Source organism: Trematomus bernacchii, unplaced genomic scaffold (genome assembly GCF_902827165.1).
Source record: "Trematomus bernacchii unplaced genomic scaffold, fTreBer1.1, whole genome shotgun sequence".
Classification (NCBI taxonomy): Eukaryota; Metazoa; Chordata; class Actinopteri; order Perciformes; family Nototheniidae; genus Trematomus; species Trematomus bernacchii.
In genome coordinates this window covers 6,156,779-6,180,405 of record NW_022987828.1, presented here as the reverse complement: position 1 = coordinate 6,180,405, position 23,627 = coordinate 6,156,779, and the positions used below count along the sequence as shown (strand labels likewise).

General features: G+C 38.7%; 1 protein-coding gene across 1 annotated transcript; it reads left to right on the top strand.

Moving 5' to 3' along the window:
- On the top strand, nucleotides 1–22,849 carry hcrtr2 (hypocretin (orexin) receptor 2). Its single transcript, XM_034151919.1, has 7 exons — nucleotides 1–211; nucleotides 14,120–14,298; nucleotides 16,975–17,218; nucleotides 20,496–20,611; nucleotides 20,713–20,933; nucleotides 21,188–21,309; nucleotides 22,092–22,849. Exons 1-7 carry the CDS (start codon nucleotides 1–3, stop codon nucleotides 22,247–22,249), a joined length of 1,251 nt encoding a protein of 416 aa, XP_034007810.1. The 3' UTR covers nucleotides 22,250–22,849.
- Nucleotides 22,850–23,627: the final 778 nt, after the last annotated feature.

The window sequence follows — 23,627 nt, the reverse complement described above, 5'->3', positions numbered from 1 at the left end:
ATGTCTGGGAACACAGGGAATTCTGATTGCGAGGAGTGTTTATCTTCGGTACATGTGGTCAACATCAGCACGGAGTTACACCCGCATGATGATGACGACGAACTTCTGAGATACATCTGGAGAGAGTACTTACACCCCAAGCAGTATGAGTGGGTTCTCATCGTTGCTTACATTATTGTTTTCTTCGTCTCTCTCATTGGAAACTCCTTGGGTAAGTTGCACCTCTGTAATGTCCTTTTCCATGCATGCGCAATCGGTGCTGTAAATATCCTACAAAACACTTTTGACAACTTTGTTGGAGAATGTGAATGAGCACAGTGTTACTAGGACAGAAAGCTGATCACCTGGGATGAAAAAACGAAATAGTTACGTTTTTTTATGATCAGTGAAAGTGCAGCTTCTGATGGAAGTAAAGTGCACGTATACACATGTTCTGAATTGGATTAAAACTACAGACATAACACTTATACCACAGTGTGAGGGGGCACGTTTGATCTCAGGCTAAGTGGGGGAACAGATAGCTTTATATAATGACAGAATTACGTGGTAGGCTACCCCAATTACAATTTTGTCTCAATTTCATGTAATCTCCACAATTGTCTCTTTGGAGAAGGGTCCAGCTGCAGCCGCAGCCGGTGGAGGTTGAACCTGTAGGAAGTTGTAGGAAGTTGTACTTCCAAATTATAGTCAGAAGAGAGCGCGCCCAACACGTGAGACGCTGCCGCAAGGATATTTAATGAGACATGGAGGTTTACAGACAATATGGCGCACCGAGTAGGCTACAGGTATTCGTCTTGTGGTTTTAGATATAATTACATACTATTTAGGTTCTCGGTTGTTTGTCGATTTGGCTGTTTAGCGCAGTGTAATTGTGTATATTTTGCTAATTGGTATTTTAAATATTCAATTTAAAGGAATGGAATACATAAACAATATATATATATATATATATATATATATATATATATATATATATATATATATATATATATATATATGTGTACGCTAACTGAGCGAGCATGTCCAGTTAGAACAGATGGAACAATGCATGTACTCTAATTTTTACAAGAATCTGATTTTGTTTAAGTTTTAAATATTCACTGAAGGTGTCTTTCACATTTGAATGTTTATTTATTTAAAACATTTATTAATTGCTATACTGTAGACATGTAGGCCTACATGTATAATTATATTAATATTTTAAGTGTGGCAAACTTAAATAAAGTTATTTGGTTGAGCCAAGTAACCCAGGTCGATGCAATCAGGTAATTAGGACAGAGCCTCTGTTTTTAGATGGGGTTTGTGGCCATGCTGTAGGCCTAACGTTTAAAATAAATGATCAAATCGTATCTGTTAAGAGGAATGTTTAATTTAAAAGGTTTTTATTTATTTGTTTAACCCTCCTGTTGTCTTCGGGTCAAATCTGACCGATTTACTACTTTCATCAATCATAACTTTTTTGTTTTACATTCGATTGCATTAAAGGTGGGGTAGGTAGTTTTTGAGAAACCGGCTCGAGCGCTAGAATTTGAAAATACACAGCTGGAAGAAATCTGCTACTTCCTTACAGAGCCCCTCCTCCAACACACACAAACGTGCACATGACCAATGAGGGCACGAGATAAGTGTGTGCACAGATGGAAGGCTGACAGGCAGGTAGGCCATCCGGTTATTTTAGCCGGGCCGGCTAAAATGATTGGTCGTGCTTTTTACAGTACTACGGCTTCCACAGATGACATTTTTTTATGGATTTTTTGTCAAAGCACTTAAGATATTCATTGCTATCGGGATGTTAAGAGCATTCCATGGAATATAACAAAAAGTGTATCTCGAGTCGGTTTCTCAAACTTACCTACCCCACCTTTAAACTCACATGGTTGCAATTTATAGAAAAACATATTGTGAAATATTTGGCACTATTCTTAATTTTTTTTATATACCAGTGACAGGAAGTGAGAGTTATTGCAATAAGCTGCCCAGTCTGATCCATTTGATCTCAACTCCCCAAGGCTTTTTATGCCGATATATGTTTTTCATCGCACTGCAGGATTCCTCCCTCTCTTATTAACTGAAGATTTTCGACTTCACTGGAACCATTGTTTTGATTGATAACACAGTTTTGTCATAATTGCTCACCAATTAATTGGTTCAAATATTTGTCTGAAAAATGCAGGACCTTTGAAACAGCTGTGCATATGTTAGCTCCTTCTTACAACTATCTCTTAATTTGCAATTAGATGTAATGAAGTATTTATTCCTAATTCATTAGATAAAGGATGTGTCATGCATATTTCATACCTGAAAGGTTTATGAAACAGTTCATATACATATGTTATTGCTGAGGTGTATTTGTCATTGTATAGCAGTGTGGCAATATCACATTTCTTCCTCACTTTATGCAGCACAAGGGAGAATACAACCATTCAAATAGTCTTACTATAATGAATGAGAAATGTAAATCTGAAGCACAGTGAATTTAGGCCTTGTAACTAATTCACCAGCACTTACAATGATCAGCTTGAAGTGAATATATCTGTACTTTTTTTGTTGTACAGAGTTTTAATCTTTAAGGTTTTTGCACTTATTGTAAGTCGCTTTGGATAAAAGCATCAGCCAAATGAAATGTAATGTAATTTATTTATTTGATTGAACATACTGTATTTAAAGAACCTTTTCTCACTGCAAAAAAATACAGCTTGAGTCAGAAAAAAAGTGTAATATTGTAGAAGGAACATACGTTTATTTAGGAGTTGTGTCTTTTCAGGTATCAACACATGCTGAATGTTGCAGACTCACAGAAATAATCCATACAGCTCAGTGCAGCAGGTATTTCTGTCTGACTGACATATACACTGTCAATAACATGGAGCTGCACACTTTTGGTTTGGCAGTAATCCAACGCTAATATTGATCACCCCAAATGTTTCCAAATAAATCATTCCTCAGTTTCATATCAAGTTTTTAAGGTCAGCATGCTCATTGGTTATTTATTTGGCCCTTGAAGCACACATATTGCCAGTAATACTGGAGGCTTATAGGATTTGAAGATGTCCATGCCACAAATAGCAAGCAAACACATTAGGTTGTCTTCTCTCTCCCATTGAAAGAGACAACATAAATATATGTAATTAATACTCTGATATGTGCAGAGACTAGCAGATGAACCCTCGTTTTTATTTACAAGTGAAATTTGCATTTGTTTGTCTTACAAATCTAGGTTACATTGACGGGCCATTAGTTTCAGAGCTGACAGGTTCTCATTATAGTTGTCTCCATTATAATGCGAAACATCGCTTTTATTATCATCCTAGTTTCTAAATCTTTGTCATTTTGTGTCTCACACTTTGTTTTTTTAATGCAGTAGCTTTTAGTGAGTGAAATAAATATGGCCAAATTGGTTTAGAGAAGAAAGCTGTAATGGGGGTAAGAATATGGTGACTCTCTAAATGAAACTAAATGTAATAGAATCAAGCTATGTAGAAGTGGTCTGTGCAATCCAAAAAAATCCTTAAACAAGAAAAAGTGTTACATAAAGAACAGTATTGTGTAGTGTAGCCTGTTAGTAAAACAAACAGAAACTAAACTGAAAGCTTTCGAGAAACATCCGAGAACAATGGCGCTTGCAAATTTCACACAAAGGAATTGTAAAAGAAAATTTCTAGCAACATATCTGAGTCATTAGGGCAATCTCTTATAAACGACTGCATTTACTGCGCTGCATCAGCCAGAAAAAGGAACAATGAAAAGGAGAGTGGTCATATATATTGTTATTAATTAAGACATACCATTAAGATTTCAAAGCAAGGTGAAAAATGATTGGAAATCGTCCTTTAGTAGAATCTACTGCAGCCTCAACAATCTCAGAGGGAAAGAGAAAAGACTTCAGATACATTCAAAGCAATCCAAGCATCTACAGTATGCGCTCCTCAATTCACAGACAAGCAGAGGCCAATAGTGGAGCTGATTGTAGGCGCTGCTGCATTATGAACACAATTCACATGAGAAAATGAAGAGTTTCATTTCAAAGGCACAAAAGGAATGCATCACTATTGACAATGATATCACTGTCGGAGAAGCTGTAATGTATGCCATTAACATAATGGATATTAAACTGCAGGTCATTATCCATTGTAACAGCTGAAGGTTAAATGTATGAGTATTTGTTATCGGCTTTATTTCCACCTGATGAATAAAACTGATCATGAATCTGCTGATAATGATACAGTCTAACAACTGAGTTACTTTTTTTCACACTCCTTTCCTTTAACTTTCATTAGTTAGGTCATCAGATAACAAGAGAGTTAAAAGTCAAAAAGCCAAATCTTAGTTAAAAGTTGTGAAGTCATTTTCACATGCCTTGACTATCTAGAAGTGGACACCAGTTCATGTTTAAATATATTCAGGCGAGGAAGTTAAAATAACAGCACCAGTCTTACTGAGACAGAAAAGCTTGGAAACAAAGTAAGATTAAATATGCCCTTTTAAATTATGTAAAAATTCCCTTCAACAAATGCCTGCCGCTTTAAAAATCTCAAGGCACACCTATTGTGCGAAATAGCCCTTATAACACGTGTTATCACTCATATCATGTAAAATATCTGTAAATGTGCATAATTATTTACTAATGCCAAATAAAATGTGACAAAGACAACTATATTACTCATGAAATATTTATTAACGAAATATTTCAGAAATTAATTTGAAACTTTATCAAATTAGGCTTCATCAAAGCACAGGGATGACATTTATACCAATATAATCTCAGGGCTCGACATTATAAATGGCCCGCTGGCCCGGAAGCATTATTTAGACACCGCGGCCAGCATAACGTACTTTCAACTCGCCCCACAGCTGATGCTCTTTGACAAACAGAAGGATCCTCTAACGGTTAGAGGATCCTTCTGTTTGTCAAAGAGCATCAGAAACGTAATGATGAAATCTTCTAAACATTCCTATGTGAAGCTGAGGCAATAACAGTTCACCAACACTCCTCGAACATCTTGAACCAGAACCACACGCAGATAACCAAGTCGAAAGCAATTCAAAGCTCTTTTGGACTGGAGGAAAAAGATGATATCTTCCTCTGATCTGATGCCTTGCAGAAGTTGAAAAGCACCAAGAGAAACCTCAGAACAGGAGATTTTGTTGTAAAAGCCCCCAGAGGCTCATGGATCTTGGGTAGAGTCATTGAAGTGAAGGCCAACTCGAGAGGACACGTCATGAGTGTACTTCTGAAAGAAAAAGATTAGAACTCTAGAACAGCCAATCAGCAAGATATGCCTCTTAGTCGAAGCCCCAGATTGGATCAAGAAGCAAGTGCACTCAAAGACATAACTGTTATTCCAAATATAGAAGACATAGACACTTAAAAGATAAAAACATATAAAAGTGTTTTTTTGCTTTGGCTCCATTTTTTATTCGATTGAATTGTTACATTTTCCACTCAAACAATAGGGGCTGGTTAGCAGGAGCCATGTATGAATATGAAAATGAATTTCTGCATGAAACAGTATGTAAAAAGTAATTTTGTTTATAGTACACCACTAAAATGTCCTTTCACTGCATGGTGATGACCGCCTGTTGCATTTTATAGACATCCCTAGTTCATCCAGCAGCACATGTCAGCATCAGATACATACATGGTTACATACAAATTAATTTAATTATGAAGAGAAACAAGAGCAGGAGATTAAAGAGTGTCTTTGTGGTAGACACCTGCAGAGCACGGCACATCTACAAAAGTCCTGTGGATTTCATCTTTTCATCTTGTGTTGTGTTCAAATCAAACCGCATATTTGAACAATAACTAATTCAAAGCTGACCCACTTCCCCAGGATCATGTGTACCAGTGAACTCGACAGGTGTATAATAATTGATATTCTTTTGTAAATAGCAAAGATATAAGCAAAAGTAGTTATGGAAAAATAAAAAAAATGTATATATTATCTGTACCTCATATGGCAGCCTTTACCACCAGTGTATATTTTAATGGTTGAATGCTGACTTATGTTGTAAAAGCACTTTGAGTGATTGCAAAGACTAGGGTTGCGGTCCAATAGTCCATTTAGCTTAGGAACCTTCCTAACCGAGTGAAATGACCCGGAAGTACGTCAGTGGCAGATAAGTGCCGTTCCAATTCTCTAGATAGGAAAGGAGGTTTCAAACTTCCTTTATAACTTCCTTTAGCTTAGGAACCACTGGACCTCCATTTACGAAAGGAGAGGAGAAAATGCTGCCCCACAATGCCTTGCGGCCGCAGCATTTGCCGTCACACAACAGTCGGCCGTTCACGGAAACAACCGATTATGACCAAGAAATGATATCATGAAAGTTACGGTGCTTATTAAGCTTTTTAAAACGTATGTGGTAACTTGCCAAAGTGTTTTGTTTTGAACGTTCATCAGTATTATAATCAAAAAGAGAAATATGAACGTTAGTTTTTACTGAAATGATCAAATAAAGTCAACATTTCACAGTGTTTACTGAGTAAGTAAGTAAGTAAAACTTTATTTATATAGCACCCTTCTCAACACGGATGTACAGTGCTTTACAGTACAGTACACAATTCACAGTACAACTATAAAATGTAGAATAAAAGACATAAAACAACAGCAGGTAATACATAGGATAAAACATACCATAAAACACCAATAAAAGACAGCTACTAACTCACCTCCGACGACGACGACCCAAAGGCCTGAGCTGTGTGGGGTTTGTTAAACTTTTAAAAGATGTTTGAATGGTGATATACACAGTGATATATGTTAAGTACTAACGTTTATAATAAATACAGTATTTATTTTAAGATCTTTTCATACAATCATACGTATTGGGATCATTTGTATTAATGTGGACCGGAGGGAGAGGGTGACGAGCATAAGTTTCACTTTCCTTTTTTATTTCAATTCCAACTTTGGTCATGAAGAATATGTTTCTCTGTTGTCCCTGTTCATAAAGCATAAAACAACAGCATCAGAGCACGGTGCAGAGTCTCTAGATGAGTTTACAGTAGTCCGTCGTTCTTATTATACATCCATGTTGTAGTCCGCTGTATAGAAAACTATAGTTTCCATAGTTTCCCCACAGCAGCAGACGCACATTTATGACGTCCGCTGGCGCATCATAAACACGTCGGATAGTGAAAGTGTAGTCGGATTCTCTAAAGTATTCTCCTACAGTAAGTCCTTTTGAATTCTCCTATCCACTATTCCTTAACCCTGTGACGTTTCACACAGAGGTCAAGGAATAGACGATAGGGATAGACGATAGGAGCTGATTTTTGGACTATTCGACTGCAACCGAGGACTCTTTTTCATTAATCCACTCTATTTACCATTTTACTCATTCTGGGTATAAGCTACTCACTTTTTGTTAGAAGCTGTGATATATAGTTTGGGTGACACATTGATTATATTAGAAATAAAATCAATGTCCTGGCAAATACTCCACTTTTCAAATATGTTTTGATTTAGATATATAATCAATGTCCAGGCAAGCACTTTGAAGCGATAAGACTAAGTGATGCTGTAGTTTTCTCAATTATGGGATGCAGTATAAAAGGTGCTCCCCTTTTCTTCACAGATTACAGTTTAACTCTGTTTTGATCTGGAGGCCGTAACAAAACTTGCAGGTTTGGTCAGCAGCATTAGTTACCGTCACGATGCTAATCCACCAAAGATGAGACCATAAGGCTGCAAATACTCCATTGTTAGAAAACCTGCTAACTCTGCCCTGTGAGGAAAGCGCATTGTGGTTCCTGCCATCTGCTGCCAAGCATTTACTTACCATTTGGCACTTTTTTGGCTTGCTTGTTTTAAATAAATGTTCTCTTTTTCCTTTTTCCAACCACCTTTTTATCAGGGAGCCATGAATTTGCTCATGTGGTTCAGTGAGAGCTGGAGACAAATGGGCAGAGCTGCACTAGTGAGAGCTGCACTGGTGGATGCAGCTACTTTTTTAATCCTAGTATGTTTTAAGTCATAACTCGCTATTTTCTTTTGTAACAAAATCATTAAGTAAAATGCAGATTTACATGCTTTCCTCCAAAGAAATACACCAAATAGTTCTGCTAATAATGTTTGAATAATAGCAAAATAATGTTTGCACAATAGTGGGGTAATATTTCCATGTTTACAGGTACTATATGGCAAAAAATGTTATCCTTCTTTGGTAACATTTTTATTTTTTATTTTAATATGCTCAACAGCACTAATATCCTTTAACAACAATAAATAAAATAGGTGTATGGTATTAATTTCGTTGAATAAAACAGATGGCAACTACAGCTGCCATCTGTTTTCCATCTGTATTTTTAAATTACACTCAAATTGACCTAAATCAACATATTAAACTGTAATCCTGATTATCCATACACCCGTGAGGTGAATCAAGCCTGCCAGAAAGTGTGGAAGACTTCATTCTAAAAAAAATGTTCCCCTCTGGGGATTGGGTTGGCATTCAATAATGAGCCCTGTGCAAGCACAATTCCTTTACTTTAATTCCTCAGATACAACAATGTTATATCCATCAAACTGTTAAATAAACACTTCAGGATACCTTTGAAGTTCCCTCACTAGGACCTATGCACAGTCCTTATGGCGAGTCCTCAACATTTCCCTGAGCTTCACTCATTAGTCCCTATATAATGCACAGACATTCTGCACCACTATACATGTGTTTAAGCATCCATCAGGGACATGAGCAGATGCTATCATGTTCTAAACAAACAGAACAGTTAACCTTACAAGCAAACACAACAAGATTGACACTTTGAATATTCTGGCTTACTGTAATTTATATAAACATATAATCCATTTTACCTTCTTCAAACAGATGTCCCTCATTGAATTCACACAGAAAGACAATTTAAATAGCTCAATATATAGAGATAAAACACTGGAAACATGTACAGTGTCACACAGGCTGAATTGGAAGCTCAATTAAATAATATTGTATTTATTTATTTATTTATGATGCACTGGTAAAACCACCCACATGTAAGAAAAGACTGGTAACATTTGAAGGCACCTAAAACGTATCATCAGAAGTAGCAGGTGTTGAGTACAGGACAATTAGCTGTGTTTAGCGTGGCATTTAAAAGCTGTAATAAAGGTTGAGAACAGGCGGATAAAAACAACATTTACGATTATTGCTTTGTTGCATCCACTCCACTTAGCCAATGAGGCCAGAGCACATTGGCACACCAGTCACAAATAAAAAATCCAAGCAGAGCCACAGACTCTGTTAATTAAAGGGGACCTATTGTCAGGATCCGGGAATATTAGGACTCAAATGCAGTTAAAAAGGGAAGCGGGTTTCAAAACAAAAGCGAGCTTTATTTAAACAAAGCTGTTGGAAAATGAAAAAACAAGACAAAAACCATGAATCATAAACAGGTAGCATGAGGTAAGTGACAAACATGGAGAGTGAGAAAATACAACGAACCGACATGAAGCACAGGGGAAGACAAGACTAAATACACAGAAGGGTAATCACAGGACAAGACACAGCTGGGCAGGGGAGGCAGAAACACAAGGTTAACAGGTGAACACAATGAGGCACAATCAGACACAGGAGGGCAAACACAGGAAGGAAGACCAGACACAGGGAGAACACAATTTCAAAAATAAACCCATAACTTAAAGTGGACCTATCATGCTATATTTAAATGATATATCGTAGGGCCATACCTATATAAGGTATATTTATACGTTTCTGTTTTCAAAATACCAAACAGATCATGCATTTTAGCCATGCCTCATTTCGCTCTATGTGCTGTTTGCTGTCTACGGGTCTGATTCTGCTGACCACGCCCCCCTGCAGGAGAGGGGAGACGTGCTCTGATCAGCTGCTGGGCTGTCAGAAGAGGAGGAGAAAAAGAGATCTCCGTCCTCCGTGTTTTATTATATAGAGTCGTTATTCATTTGTTTTAAAGCTCAATAAATAACAAAGAAGACCTTTGACCGGCACTTTTCTAATTTTGTCCGGAAGATTTAAACTTTAACGGACATCTTGACCGGCGAAAGAAACTGAAACTGAAACTCTGCCGCACGGTCCCCTCGTTCCTTGGAAGAGGCGGAGAGGTGGGTGTTTGTCATCTGCTGGTGGACTAAGCGGAGAGAATTACAGTGCTTGCCTCGACGGGGAGGGATTGCATTGAGCAATCCCTCCCCGCAAGCGTTTGCAGCGGGAGCAAACGCTTGCCTCGGGGAGGGAGAAAAAAAGCCATAGCGGAGAATAAACAGAAGGGTAACCATGGTAACTATAGGCGGGAAGTCTTCTTCGCTGCTTTTGTGGCAGACTACAGCGCCACTTACAGGCCTGGCATATGTACTACAGCGTCTCCAGCGCTTTCGAGCGGCAATGGCCGGCCGTGGCCCAACCCCACATTCCCCTGATAGGTGGAGAATTATAGCCGTAGCGCTACTTCTGTGACGACATAGAAGTGTTCAAATCTGGATCAGTCTGTATCAGATCCGTTGCAGCCCCTTTTTTAGAGATTTGGGTATGGAGGAAAATAGAGAGGGTTGTGTTTTCTGACACTTGGGGTGTTTCTCAATCGCGAGTAAAGCTGCTGCTGAGCCACTATTTCAAGCATACTACGTCATCGAGTGCCGCCGAAGTACTGTTCCAATCTCCAGCATACTTGGAAATCTACCGAGCCCGGCGTACTCCGTTTGGAGAAATATCGAGGCTGCACATGAGTAGACTCCGCGGTCTTAAAATCCCCACAATGCTTTGCGCACGGACCAATTTCCCCAAATCTGTGGCGGAAGATGTAAGGCGGGGCCTCTCATATGACGCACACCTGCACACTTGCTGGCCTGTTCCACTCTTTGTTTTCCAAATGTCAGGAAGTATTCTTGACTCGCTTCTGAAGCAAGATGCTCGGCAGACATGTGCTACCAAGCAAGCGTACTCGCGATTGAGAAACACCCTTGGTGAGTTCCCTGGAACACCGGGGACACATATTCATGTATAAAAGACGTACAAAAGTGCATTTTGCATGATAGGTCCCCTTTAACACACAAAACTCAAAAGGGTGGGTGGAGGGGGTCCGGAGGACGGTTTTGGGCTGACAGCCCGGAGGCACGGCAGAGGACCAGGAAGGGGTCTCGGGCGGACGACCCGGGGGCAAGGCAGAGAAACAGGAGGTGGTCTCGGGCGGACGGCCCGGGGGCAAGGCAGAGGAACAGGAAGTGGTCTCGGGCTGATGGCCCGGAGGCACGGCAGAAGACCAGGAAGGGGTCTCGGGCGGACGACCCGGGGGCAAGGCAGAGAAACAGGAGGTGGTCTCGGGCGGACGGCCCGGTGGAAAGGCAAAGGACCAGGACGGGGTCTCGGGCGGACGACCCGGGGGCAATGCAGAGTTCACGGAGGGAGTCTCGGGCGGACGGCTAAGGCCACGGCGGGCCCGGGGGCAATGCAGAGGACCAGAAAGGGGTCTCGGACGGAAATTTAAAAATAAACCCATAACTTAACACACAAAACTCAAATCATGACACCTATCATGCAAAATGCACTTGTTTATGTCTTTTATACATAAATATGTGTCCCCGGTGTGTCAGGGAACTCACAAAGTGTCAGAAAACAAAACCCTCTCTCTTTCCCTCCGTCCCGGAGCTGATCCAGATTTGCGTCCGATATGACGTAATATCGGAAATGTGGACCCACAGCACTATCAGAAACGTTGCTATCAGAAACAATGCCCGACGTGTTTTGGAAGTAATATGGTCTTTGTTTACATTAGCAAGCCTCGCTAACACTCAGAGCCAACCTGTACTGGAGAGAGTGTGTGTAAAAAAGCAGGAAATAAAAAAAGGAACTCACCTTGTGGTAAACCCGCAAGAGAAAAAGCATTTGAGCTACTGTTTCAGAAATACTGTTTCAGAAATAATCCTTGATGTGGTTTGGAACATGATATGGCGTTTTATCTCTGAAATAGAGAGATATGAGGGATGTCTAAAATGCATGATCTGTTTGGTATTTTGAGCAAAACACATCATAGACATGTTTTTTATATATTTTTATATATCTGAGACCCATAATATATGCCCAAAAATTGCATGATTGGAGACCTTTAAAGCTAACCAGCGCCCATGTCAACCTAAAGCATCTTGTTGGCTTTCCTAAAGTTGTACTACTTTCTGTTCCAATGTTTTTCACAATTTTATAAGCAAACAAAACAGTGCAAGAAACAGACCCTGAACACAAACTCAAGACAGGAAAGAAAGCAACACACAGAACAATTAAGACAGTTGAAACAGTTATCTTCTGCATTACTTTTTATTTTGAATTAACTGTGAATATGGGTGGCCTATTAATGTGGATTCAACCATCCTCCCGGGATTTATGATAATGTTTTCTTTTGATGTGTAGTTCTCAGAGATCAGATGTGGTCTAGATGTTTCTGTATTTTTTTGTTAACGCCTCTAGCAACTTGGTTCCACAAGCAGCACGGGGAGCTGTAAGGGAGACATGCTGGATCAAAAGGAGCTTACTCATGTCCTTCTCCCAACTGTACAAAAAAAAACATATGCTTACAACTTTAGTAGGTTACCATTATTGTTGAAGCACAAATGGACAAAATTGTCTGTCGTCTCATTTATCTATTTGTTAACAACCAGCTTTTAAAAAGCTTCAAAAATGTGCCACCAGTTCTGTCCGATTGACAAACAACAAAGTTTTAGACATGACTTGATAGTGCAAGCACAGATGTATAAATAACATTACATTACATGCACTTGTTAGGTGCTTTTAGCCGAAGCGACTTACATAATCAATACTGTGGGCAATCCCCACAGGAGCAATTTGGGGTGAAGTGTCTTGCCCAGGGACACTGCAGTGGGGATTGAACCAGAACTCCTCTAACCGAGGATCAGTGCACTGAGCCACAGCCTCCATTTATATACTGTATTAACAATATTTTATTCATGAATTCCATGTAGCTGCTTCAGTTTCATTATCGAAAAAATATCACATGTACCAACGCAAGATCACTGTGAAACATTGAACACTAAATGAAAAGGCTCTCTAACTGCCACTGCTTGCACTCAATATAAGAGGATTTTCCTGCACCGGCTTTTATCTAACAAGCAACATATCGTCAATGGGAGCCCTGGCACACAGCTTTATGGCGTCATTAAAATGCCTTCTGGGGAACTATGGGATATTATCTGATGGATAAATTATGCAGCACACAATTACGCACAATGCGGGATTTTAATGTACATTATTTATTCTCAAACAAATTAGACTACATCATAATGCATGTGATTCGTAGACTGTCACTGTACATATAGGATGTGAAAGTGTATGGTTCTGATGAGCAGGTGGCACCTTGTGTAGTAGCCTCTGCAACAACTGTATACTGTATAGGTGTGTGTGAATAGGAAAATGTCTGCTTTTTTTCTAAAGCTCTTTGAGTGGTAGCTAAAGCTTTAAAAGTGCTATATAAATGCCGTCCATATACAGTAGGTCAGCCATCTGAACTGCCTCTTTTAGAGCAGGGTCAAAGCAAATGTATCTGCTGAATGTGCTGACATGCTACAAGTACAAGGCAGCACATTCACGGTATACTGCAAGTATGGAGAAATAGTTGTATCTAACTTTCAATCCATTAAATCCAATTCCAAGTACTTATTTAAAGGTTACATGATTGGTTATGTTCCATCTTCTTCTAATTTACTGTATATTTCAGGCAAAGCAATTGGCCTGTTAACATTCAAGGTACCGTCTCTTGAAAAGAACCTCTAATGGACATCTTGTACTTTATATCGTGCTATTTTACCAGTGGCGGAAATATATTTTCTTTCTTCTTAAAAGAAAAAAAAAACATGGTTTTATTGTATTGGCATATTCAAACTGCTACAAGACCAAGTATTTTAACATCATCAGATGATATATTTTAATTTCATACTTACATTTTCATTGTCTGTAGGCACATTTCTAGTCGATAAATACTTGCCAACAAGAAAATATGTGAACAAGACCAGCATTAATTTAAATAAATTCTATGATTGACAGAAATGCCTTCAATACACTATTAATGAACATTTAAAGATACATATTAACATGTATTGTGTCCCGGGGTTGTCTTTTGATTGTGCACCATTTTCAGTTTGTTTTGCAGTGTGGAAAAACCGTCACATGCGCACCGTGACCAACTACTTCATAGTGAACCTTTCCTTTGCCGATGTCTTGGTCACCATCATCTGCCTCCCTGCGAGTCTCGTGGTCGACATCACAGAGACCTGGTTCTTTGGAAAAACTCTTTGCAAAGTTGTGCCTTATCTGCAGGTAAGAGGAAACAAATTAGGGTATTAGAAATGTTGACGAGATGCAAACCACTCATCAAAAAAGCTTAATTATGAAGTGGCAAATAAAGTCATATTGTGCAGAAATCAGTACTGTCGGTTGATGCATGGACGACGGAATGTTAAAAAGCATCAAAGCAAACCAAACAAACCGAGGGGGATCATGCATGCCAGCTTTGAAGGCTTCAAGCCAAGCAGCCAGGTGAACTACCTCCAACTGATGCTCTCTTCTCTGCTTGGCTTTTTCATGAAAGAAAAGGAGGAAAGAAACCATGCAAACCATGCAAAGCAGAGCAGGAAGGGCAAACGCCAAGACCTTTTTTCAATTGCTCTCCTTTACTGTCATCCCATCACATTTTCCCTTTGATGTTAAACCCATGGATATTTAATGGTTTGGGTTTTTTTGTGTTGGTTTCTCCATTTGTTTAATTATATGCAGCATTGTCCCCCCATCGGCCTATAAGAATCATGAATTCAATCGAATGCTTGCCAGATTTATCTTTACACTACATCAGGGAGAGTGGATACAAACACAATCTTTACTAATCCTATATTCTATCCACTTATATTCCATTTTTTACAACACTATGAAAATAAAGACCTCCACCGCATCACAACGAATGGTGTGACGTACAGTACACAACGTCTTTTGAATGGATGCAGCTGTAAGCAGGGATAACACTGATTGAATTTATTCAATACATGGGAAATATTTTCCTACTGGGCTGGCTACCACACACCTCATGGCATTGAAATAGCGGCTTATTTGAAGTCCTTCATGGTCATATTCATGCCATGTCCTGTTGTGTGCTTACTGCATTTTAACGGCTGCTTTTAAAGTCTTTGGAAGAGCCACCTCATGCTAATCCAATAAACCCAGGAGGATCTTTTTTTCCAAGATGTATTCCCACTGCACTGGGGAATTACTTAAATTCTCCCTGAATTTGAATCAACAGTCGTCTGGCTTTTCCATGCTGCAGTGCTGTATTACCTTAGAGGGGATCATCCCCAAGACGTGAAACTGTACTGCTGTCTTCTTTCGTAATACATTATGTTGTAAATCCAATGAAATATCTTGTTCCTGAAAGAAATGATAAAAACCGTAGAGGAAAGTGAGTTATGAATGAATGTTTATACATGAATATTGAAATAACTGCTGCATAGTCTTCGGTTTGTATTTGCACTCAATTGAATATTATATTTAGCAAGAGGGAATGGGTTAGGGCAGCATAAGCACAAAACCATACACAAGGCATTATGTAATTATTGCAAGACTTGACTACATGTATAAAGAGAATTACACTCATATGAGATTTATATATAGCAACATCTCTGCTTACTGTATGTGTGGCAGAAAAAAGTGCTCTGATCTCAATATTTGCTTTTTTAACTAGTTACACAAGAAGTGGGGATGTATCGCATCGTGTGAGTGGATATCAGGTTCTAATTTTGAAAAAGATATAATGTTGAATCGCCATGAATGATGAGTATAGTGTGACCTGAGATTAGCTGCTGTCATATTTAAGTTGCTACTGATTCCCTGCTGGTTGCCGACAGCCACTCCCTGGTTTTGATGATGGCATCACACTCATTTCTCAGCCTTTCACATGAGCAGCAATTACACAGCTTCCATACCTAGCTCAACATACCTGTCAATCTATTGGATTTGTGATAGGCAGGGAACAATTATCTGAGGATTTGTCCCCTGCTGTAGACAAGGTCCCCTCATCTTTCTTTATACCTTTTAAATGAAGGAAGTAAGTCATCAAAGAGGATTAAGTTCACCGTGACATCCTTGAGCTAAACATTTCAAAGAGATGGAGCTGACCGTTTATTTCCCACAGGACACAAACCAACCACCACGTTCCACATGTAATGTTCAACTCTGCATTTCACAAATCCATTATTGAAATCTGGCTTCATCTGGTATGATTTTGCCTTTCAAAGGTTCCTTGCGAGCAAGGTATGTGTGTTTTTCAGACCGAGGCGGGAGAACACTGCTTTCTATCAAAGAGACAACTAAAAAGACCAAGAAAATTGTCTTTGACCCTTGCCTTTTCAGACTAACTAAACCCTTTCAAAGACTGCTCGCTGGGACTTCACAGTGCATTGATAACCAAAATGCCATCATCATTCTTATATAATACAAGACTAGCTTAATGTGTGCTTGACTTCTACAGTACAGAGGTTCAATCATGTATTGTGAAGCAAGTGCAGCAATTGTATTCGCCGAATACAAGTAATTGCTATTTTGATTCACCTAAAATATTTAATGAAAACATTTTTATAAAATAATTTCTCTTTAGTGCTAAATTTACCACCATTATGGTTACGCTGATACCGCCAATATTAAGCCAGATACATCATGCTGTATTGCAAACAACGTTATGAAGAACATATTGCCGTTCAGGGTTCTCAAAATCTGTATTACATGTACTGTATGGGACTTGCAGACTTGACAGATAAAAGGCAAAGCTGCACTTAAAGCAAATCTCTAGCAATTACATATTAGAAATTATGTCCCTGATTAATGCATCATTTTTCCAGTAACTTCCCAAAGTACATCAAATTAAGGCAGAAGTCTCATATGTCTCATTTGCAAACCATAATTTAAAAGTGACGTCTCTATCTAACTGGTGTTTCTTTTTCTTTTCTCCAGACCATCTCTGTTTCTGTATCAGTCCTAACACTGAGCTGCATTGCCCAGGACCGTTGGTATGCTATCTGCCACCCTCTGATGTTCAAGAGCACAGCCAAGAGGGCTCGCACGAGTATTGTTGTCATCTGGGTTGTGTCGTGCATCATCATGATCCCTCAGGCTATAGTGATGGAGTGCAGCAGCCTGCTGCCAGCACTAACAAACAAGACCAGCCTGTTCACAGTGTGTGATGAACATTGGGGAGGTGAGTTTTCACAAATCCTCCTCAAACACTTGGAAATTGTGCCAAATTGCTCACTTGTTGCCAGAGCCATAAATTAATCTAAAACCAAATAAAAGACCAAAAGGACGACTCCCACTCACATTTTGTTTTTGTTTTTCAAAGCGATTCTTAAGAGAGCATTATTTACTCCCTGTGCTGAAATAAGTATACGTGTCTGACACCATTTAGCTGCCCTTTGATGTTTTAATTATAAGAGCAGAGCCCCGTTCACAGGGCGAATAGGGACTAAGGATGGATGACTTTTGATGGAGTTCACATAATGAAGTCCGTTTGCATCGCTGATTTGTGTCCCCAAAAGATGAAAGCCAAACAAAAAGAAAAAGCCTTTTAGCCTCACCTTCATTAGAGGCAGGTTGATATGAAAATAATGAAACTTTCATGGCTTTCTTTATTGACACATGAAAGGGAAGGTCAATGAAACACTTACATACTAAAACATTTCCAACTATACCAATTTAAAAAAAAAATATATATATATATATAAGGCAAAGTTGAATGCTCTTTGTTGGAGAAAATAACAGAATGCACTGCAGGACTGTCAAACTTTTTCTTTGCACTTCTCCAATCGGTGTGCGAGGGGCTCTAGCAAGAGGCACTCATTATAGAAAAGAGAGTGAAGGGCAGTATTTTCACCTTAAAACCAAAAACACAAGAGCAAACGTCTAAGGAATATGTTAAACAATGTTACTGTCTGTTGTACTGCAAGCTGCAAACATTAGGATGTACTTTTATTAGTAACCTGTTGTTACTTTCTATGACATTAGTCTGTTATTAGCTTTCTATATAAAATGGATTTCAGTGTTGAGCTGAGCTTTGCCCGTCCAGCGAGAGCTGCATGCCCCCATCGGAGAATGTTTACAAAGCCATCAATAAATCAATGTTTTATTAAATGCAGCAGAAGTAACATTTCTTTGATACGGTACTAGTTTGAGATGTGCAAGGTTTCCTTGATTAATCCATCACTATCTGTGAAGGTGTTGTTATTTGATCTTATTGATGGTTTTTAAGCATTATAGGTATTTACTGTATACCAGTAGGTTTATGTCAGGTGGCACATTCCCTTTGTCAGGTCAATCTTGATCAAGTTAAGTCTGTGATAACATCATTAAATTCCTATCTCAGTTTTTTATGAAACGTTCTGACTGAGAGTGAAGAGGCTATACCTGTTGCCAGTGTCCTGCTATCCGTCTGATTAGCAAGCTTTCCTGCCTCAGTGCCTTTGTACGTTTAGCCTGATTTCACTGCCTGCCAGTTGCCAAATGTTCTTCTGTTTAATGACTTTCGTATTACGTAAATGCCTTTAACTCAACCAACCATGTGACTGTGTCTACATCTGGGCCATGTTGCCAGCTACCAGACTTGTGCCAGCGGGAGAGAAATGTATTCCCTCTTATCTTTGGCCACAGAAGTGTCAGTTTAAATTAAATTGATATCACTGTATCAGCTAGAACTGTTTTATACAGATGTCATATTTTGTTATTGTCCAACAATGGTCTTGTCTGTGCAAACATGACAGTGGGAGCTGCCTTTTTTTGTTTGTTAGATTTTAGATAGAAGGTTTTCTTCTTATATGTTGATCCTCCATGCTTTGTATTTCTTCAAGAGCTCTTTAGTCTCATGGAGTCATCAATGTGTATAATAGGACTGACAAGTTTGCTCACAGTTATTATTAAGTGATGCCTCAGATGAACTAACTGTCGGACTTGCTGGGGCTTTTGACATCTTTGCTGCTTAGTTTGAAACTAAGCTACTGACAGTCATACAGGTCTTAATAATCATACTACTGCTCTATGAAATGATATAGGACATATTGATGTGAAACACAGAGATAAGAGCTGTCTTTAACCATCACTGTGAAATAGAGCAAGCTTCTGGTGTGTGATTTTGACCTCAGAAGATAAACTTCACACCTGAAATCGTCACACAGACAACGCCTGGTTGAGGTGAGGACATTGTCCTTGATAGAGTCTCAAAAGTCCAGAACAAGTCACAGGAGACTGAAATGCCAAATGGAAAAAACTGTAAATAAAGTTTGATGCAAAAATATAAAGCTTTAGCAAAGTAAAGCTGGTACACTTGTCACAAAGTGTCTTAGCCAAGTTACAATACGATACATAATGACTTGCTGTTATCAAAGGGGCTTAAGGCATATCCAGCTGCCTGAAGCGGTATTAAGAATGTTATGTATATATTTATTGTATATATACATGTCTGATTTATCTTTAATCTATAAGGCGAATGGTAAATCAGCACACACTTTATTTAATAGACTTTGACCTGACAGAGTCAATGTGACTTCCTTTATACATTTTTTATGAATTTAATTTTACAATAAAGCTATGTTTAAATATATCGAAATCGATGGACTTCACATTCAGAAATATGGAGAGATTTTGGAAGAGGGTTAACATTGTTAACATTGCGTTTGAGCACATTTTAGAAAAGTTGTATCAAGATCTGCTTCATCTACTGAGTGTAAAAAGGAAAAAATGGTCAATGAACTTCTCGTTTTATCAATTTTTACCAGCTTTAAATATTATAAGCCCACCTGTTCAAACCGCAAAGTGCATTCAGAACTTGGAAAAACTGTCAAAAAATACTTCAGGAGAGGAAAATTGTGTGTGTGTAGGAGTTCTGTCTTGTATTTATTTGTTTGAGGATTTACACCCAAGCTGCTCCAACTTAACCTACAGTATGAGGTATTGGTTATTTCCTTTTCTCTTGTAAGTGAAACATGTTATGTAAACATAATTTACACACGGCATCTATTGCACGTCTGTCCGTCCTGGGAGAGGATCCCTCCTCTGTTGCTCTCCCTGAGGTTTCTCCCATTTTCCCCTTTAAACTGTGGGGTTTCTCCGGAAGTTTTTCCATGTACGATGTGAGGGTCTAAGGACAGAGGGTGTCGTATTGTCATACTGATATTCTGTACAAACTGTGAAGTCCACTGAGACAAATGTAACATTTGTGATATTGGGCCATATAAATAAACATTGATTCATTGATTGATTGATTGACATGAATTTTAAATCTGATTGAATATGCCAGCTGAAGTTGCCATTTCTGAAGAAATGTCAGAGACTTATTGTGCTAAAAAAAAGACTGCTTATCTAGTTTGTTAAATCTGTTCAGAAGATTGACAGGCATGGCAACAGTAATTGAGGGGGTGAGTCATCGCTAGGTTGCTCTCCAGAAAGTTTCCAATGTTATTAAGATGATGTTTTTCATTTTTCAACAGCTGAGGTCTACCCAAAGGTCTACCACACCTGTTTCTTCATCGTCACATACTTTGCACCCTTATGTCTTATGGTCTTGGCATACATCCAGATATGTCATAAGCTGTGGTGTCCACAGGTTAGCATTACAGAGATTTATTTGATTAATGTCGAAACATCAGTGCATTAGTTCTTCCAAGGCCAAGTTAACACCGCCTAATGCACATATTAAATCAACAGATTCCTGGGAGCACATCAGTGCTTCAGAAGAAGTGGAGATCCATCCAGTGCTCAGCTTCGGCTCCGGCGGCTGGAGAGCCCGTGAGAGTGAGGACCAGCACGGTTTGTGCTGAGATCAAACAGGTCCGAGCCCGACGGAAGACGGCTCGCATGCTGATTGTGGTGCTCTTTGTTTTCGCCCTGTGCTACCTGCCAATCAGCGTGCTGAATGTCATGAAAAGGTAAAGATATCCGCTGCTTCAAGCATCAAAGCCATTCAAAAATAGACACTGTGATAAACCACGGGCTCCCAATTTGCATTTCTTTTTTAACTGCAGGAGTTCACCTAGTTAGATGGTTTATTTAAAAAAAACTGATACAGTATATTTACTGGTGAAATGTTGCTTGTTTTCTGCAATTCAAAAAAGTTATTAAGAGTGTAACTAAAAGCATGCAAACCAGATCTTTAACTGATAAATTACTTCTTTACCTGCAGAGTCTTTGGGACTTTCAAGAAAACAAACGACAGAGAGACAGTGTACGCATGGTTCACTTTCTCACATTGGCTCATATATGCTAACAGTGCAGCAAATCCCATCATCTACAATTTCCTCAGTGGTAAGTTTGTAACCTCATCACTGACATCAGTTGTGTAGGTTTATTACTTCCCTCTAGTGGACAGTGTGCTCACAACAATACAGCTAATTGGTTTGAATTGTTCTCTGATAAGAAGTAATGTATATGCAAACATTAATCTCAGAAAAATATGCATTTATCACCCAAAAATATCAAATGTATCGTTCTTTTTTACGGTGGCTGGCAAGGGCAAATGCTCTACGGCAGCCCAAAACACTTATATTAGGAGAATATGCACTTAAAAAACTATGCGAAACACAAATGTGCAAAAACAAATGCGAATGAAGAAACATATTCACCAACTTGACAACACATGTGCAGTGTTTACCAAAAGCGCTGCAAATAGCTGCAAAAAGCTGCAAAAAGCTGGAAAAAGCTGGAAAACTAAAAAGTGATGCACACAGCTGGGATCGGAGCGCATGTATTTTACTTCGTTTTTCAACATTTTCAGCATTTTTATATTTGCAGCATTCTGTTCCTGCACTGTTTTTTCCTGCGCTGTCCATATATTGTCAAGTTGGTGAAGATGTTTTTTCATTTGCATGTGTTTTGGCACATTTGTTAATTTATATTTGCATCGTTTCTGAGGCTGCAGCGCGCTTCTCTTAATGGAAATGTTTTGGGCCATTGTTGCGCATTTGCATCTGTCAGCCTCCGTATTTTTTGCCTCAAAATGACATCTCTAAAATGCCTTTTTTTTCATGCAAAGCGTACAAAATGATCAAACTGAATGGTTTCTGTTTGGATTTCATCTTTTTAACCAGGGAAGTTCCGCGGGGAGTTCAAGGCTGCTTTTTCGTGCAAGGGTCAAAATCGAGCGCAGGGGACGAGGCCCATAGCGAGCACAGACAGCCGGAAGTCACTGTCAACGCAAGTCAACAACATGGACAATGTGTCACGCATATCAGATCAGATAGTGTAGTCTTGTGGTCCAGGTGAGAAGTTCTCCTGACTCATTCATCCTCAAGGCATACGTTGAATTGCTTGAACCTTGTTAAAAAAACAGACAGACACTTGAATGGGAAAGAATGCTTCACAAATGAATGTTTTGTGTTTGTTTCACAAGGACAATAAGGAGTTTCAGAGAACTGAGCAGTGCTTTCTGAAAGCTTCTCCCTTTGTTTACATAACGACAAACACAGTAAGGACAAGCCTATCATTTGTAATTTACAGAAAGGACACCATTTGAATGTTTAGTATTTAAAAGTGCAATATGTAATGTCTGGCTCTAAACAAATAGAGGGCAACAGGTATTACAATACAGGGCTAGATGGTTATTATGCCCAGTAGGTGGAGTGAACATATTACATTGACGACTTTGTCATTACCTCAAAACTCCTCATATTCTGTTTACTGTATATTGTTAGTTCATTTTTAAATGTTTGAAGCAACATTATGGCCATATCTTGCTCATTGCACCTTCAAAAAACTCATCCCGAATGTTGTTTTTATAATAATTGCACATGGATAGTATTACAGGGTATATATTTATTTCATCTTTATGTATTTATTGGTTGCCTCTTTTTTATACAACATCGGCAGAGGAAGTGCTATAGAGATTAAGTCTTTTAACTGAAAATAATTTGAATTAATGAATCTTTGCATAAAAAGCATTGGATGTTATGTCAAACATCTTAAACCTCCAAGATGATTCTGCATCTGTTCCTCATGAAGTATGCATTCACTTTTCCCGGTGGACCTCGTTATTTCACTTTTCACACATTGATTTGGTTTTTTACACCATCAAAAAGTGGACATTTGGGAGTTTCTAAACAAAAGTTTTAAAAGAAAACAGTATTTTCAAAGGTTTCTTTGTAAATGCACTTAAATGCTTCTGTGGCTTTACAGAGAGATTCAGAGCCAGAGAGAAAAATAAGTATTTTTTATACTTATACAAAAACAACTCTTAAATATACACAACCAAGAACCGTCCTGAAGTGTGATTAAGATATATGTTCAGTGATAGACATCATTAACCATGTGCATTGACTAATGGCTACTAATCAAGCCTTGTCAACAAAAAAGCAACATATGAATTTGTTGGCATTAATGCTGATCTTTCACTGTCTCAAATACCATAGTTAATCTTGGTCTTCTCAATGACTACGACTGACCATCTCCTATTTTAATCACCTAGAGGCCCAGTACACAGTCTTACCTGCCCCGGTAATGAGGCAGTACAAATACATTTTATTTTATATCTCCACCAAGATGAATCTTGTTCACCCAAGGAATGGGCAACTTTTCAAACTCAAGAATGTCTCTTAATAATGATTGCTTTAGGAAGGACAGTGCAACGT

Bases quoted from the DNA above. Each gene is read 5' to 3' on its own strand.
- hcrtr2 (XM_034151919.1), top strand. From the start codon at position 1: ATGTCTGGGAACACAGGGAATTCTGATTGCGAGGAGTGTTTATCTTCG. The intron at 14,299-16,974 runs GTAAGAGGAAAC...TCTTTTCTCCAG, and splicing joins AAGTTGTGCCTTATCTGCAG to ACCATCTCTGTTTCTGTATC. The intron at 17,219-20,495 runs GTGAGTTTTCAC...ATTTTTCAACAG, and splicing joins GTGTGATGAACATTGGGGAG to CTGAGGTCTACCCAAAGGTC.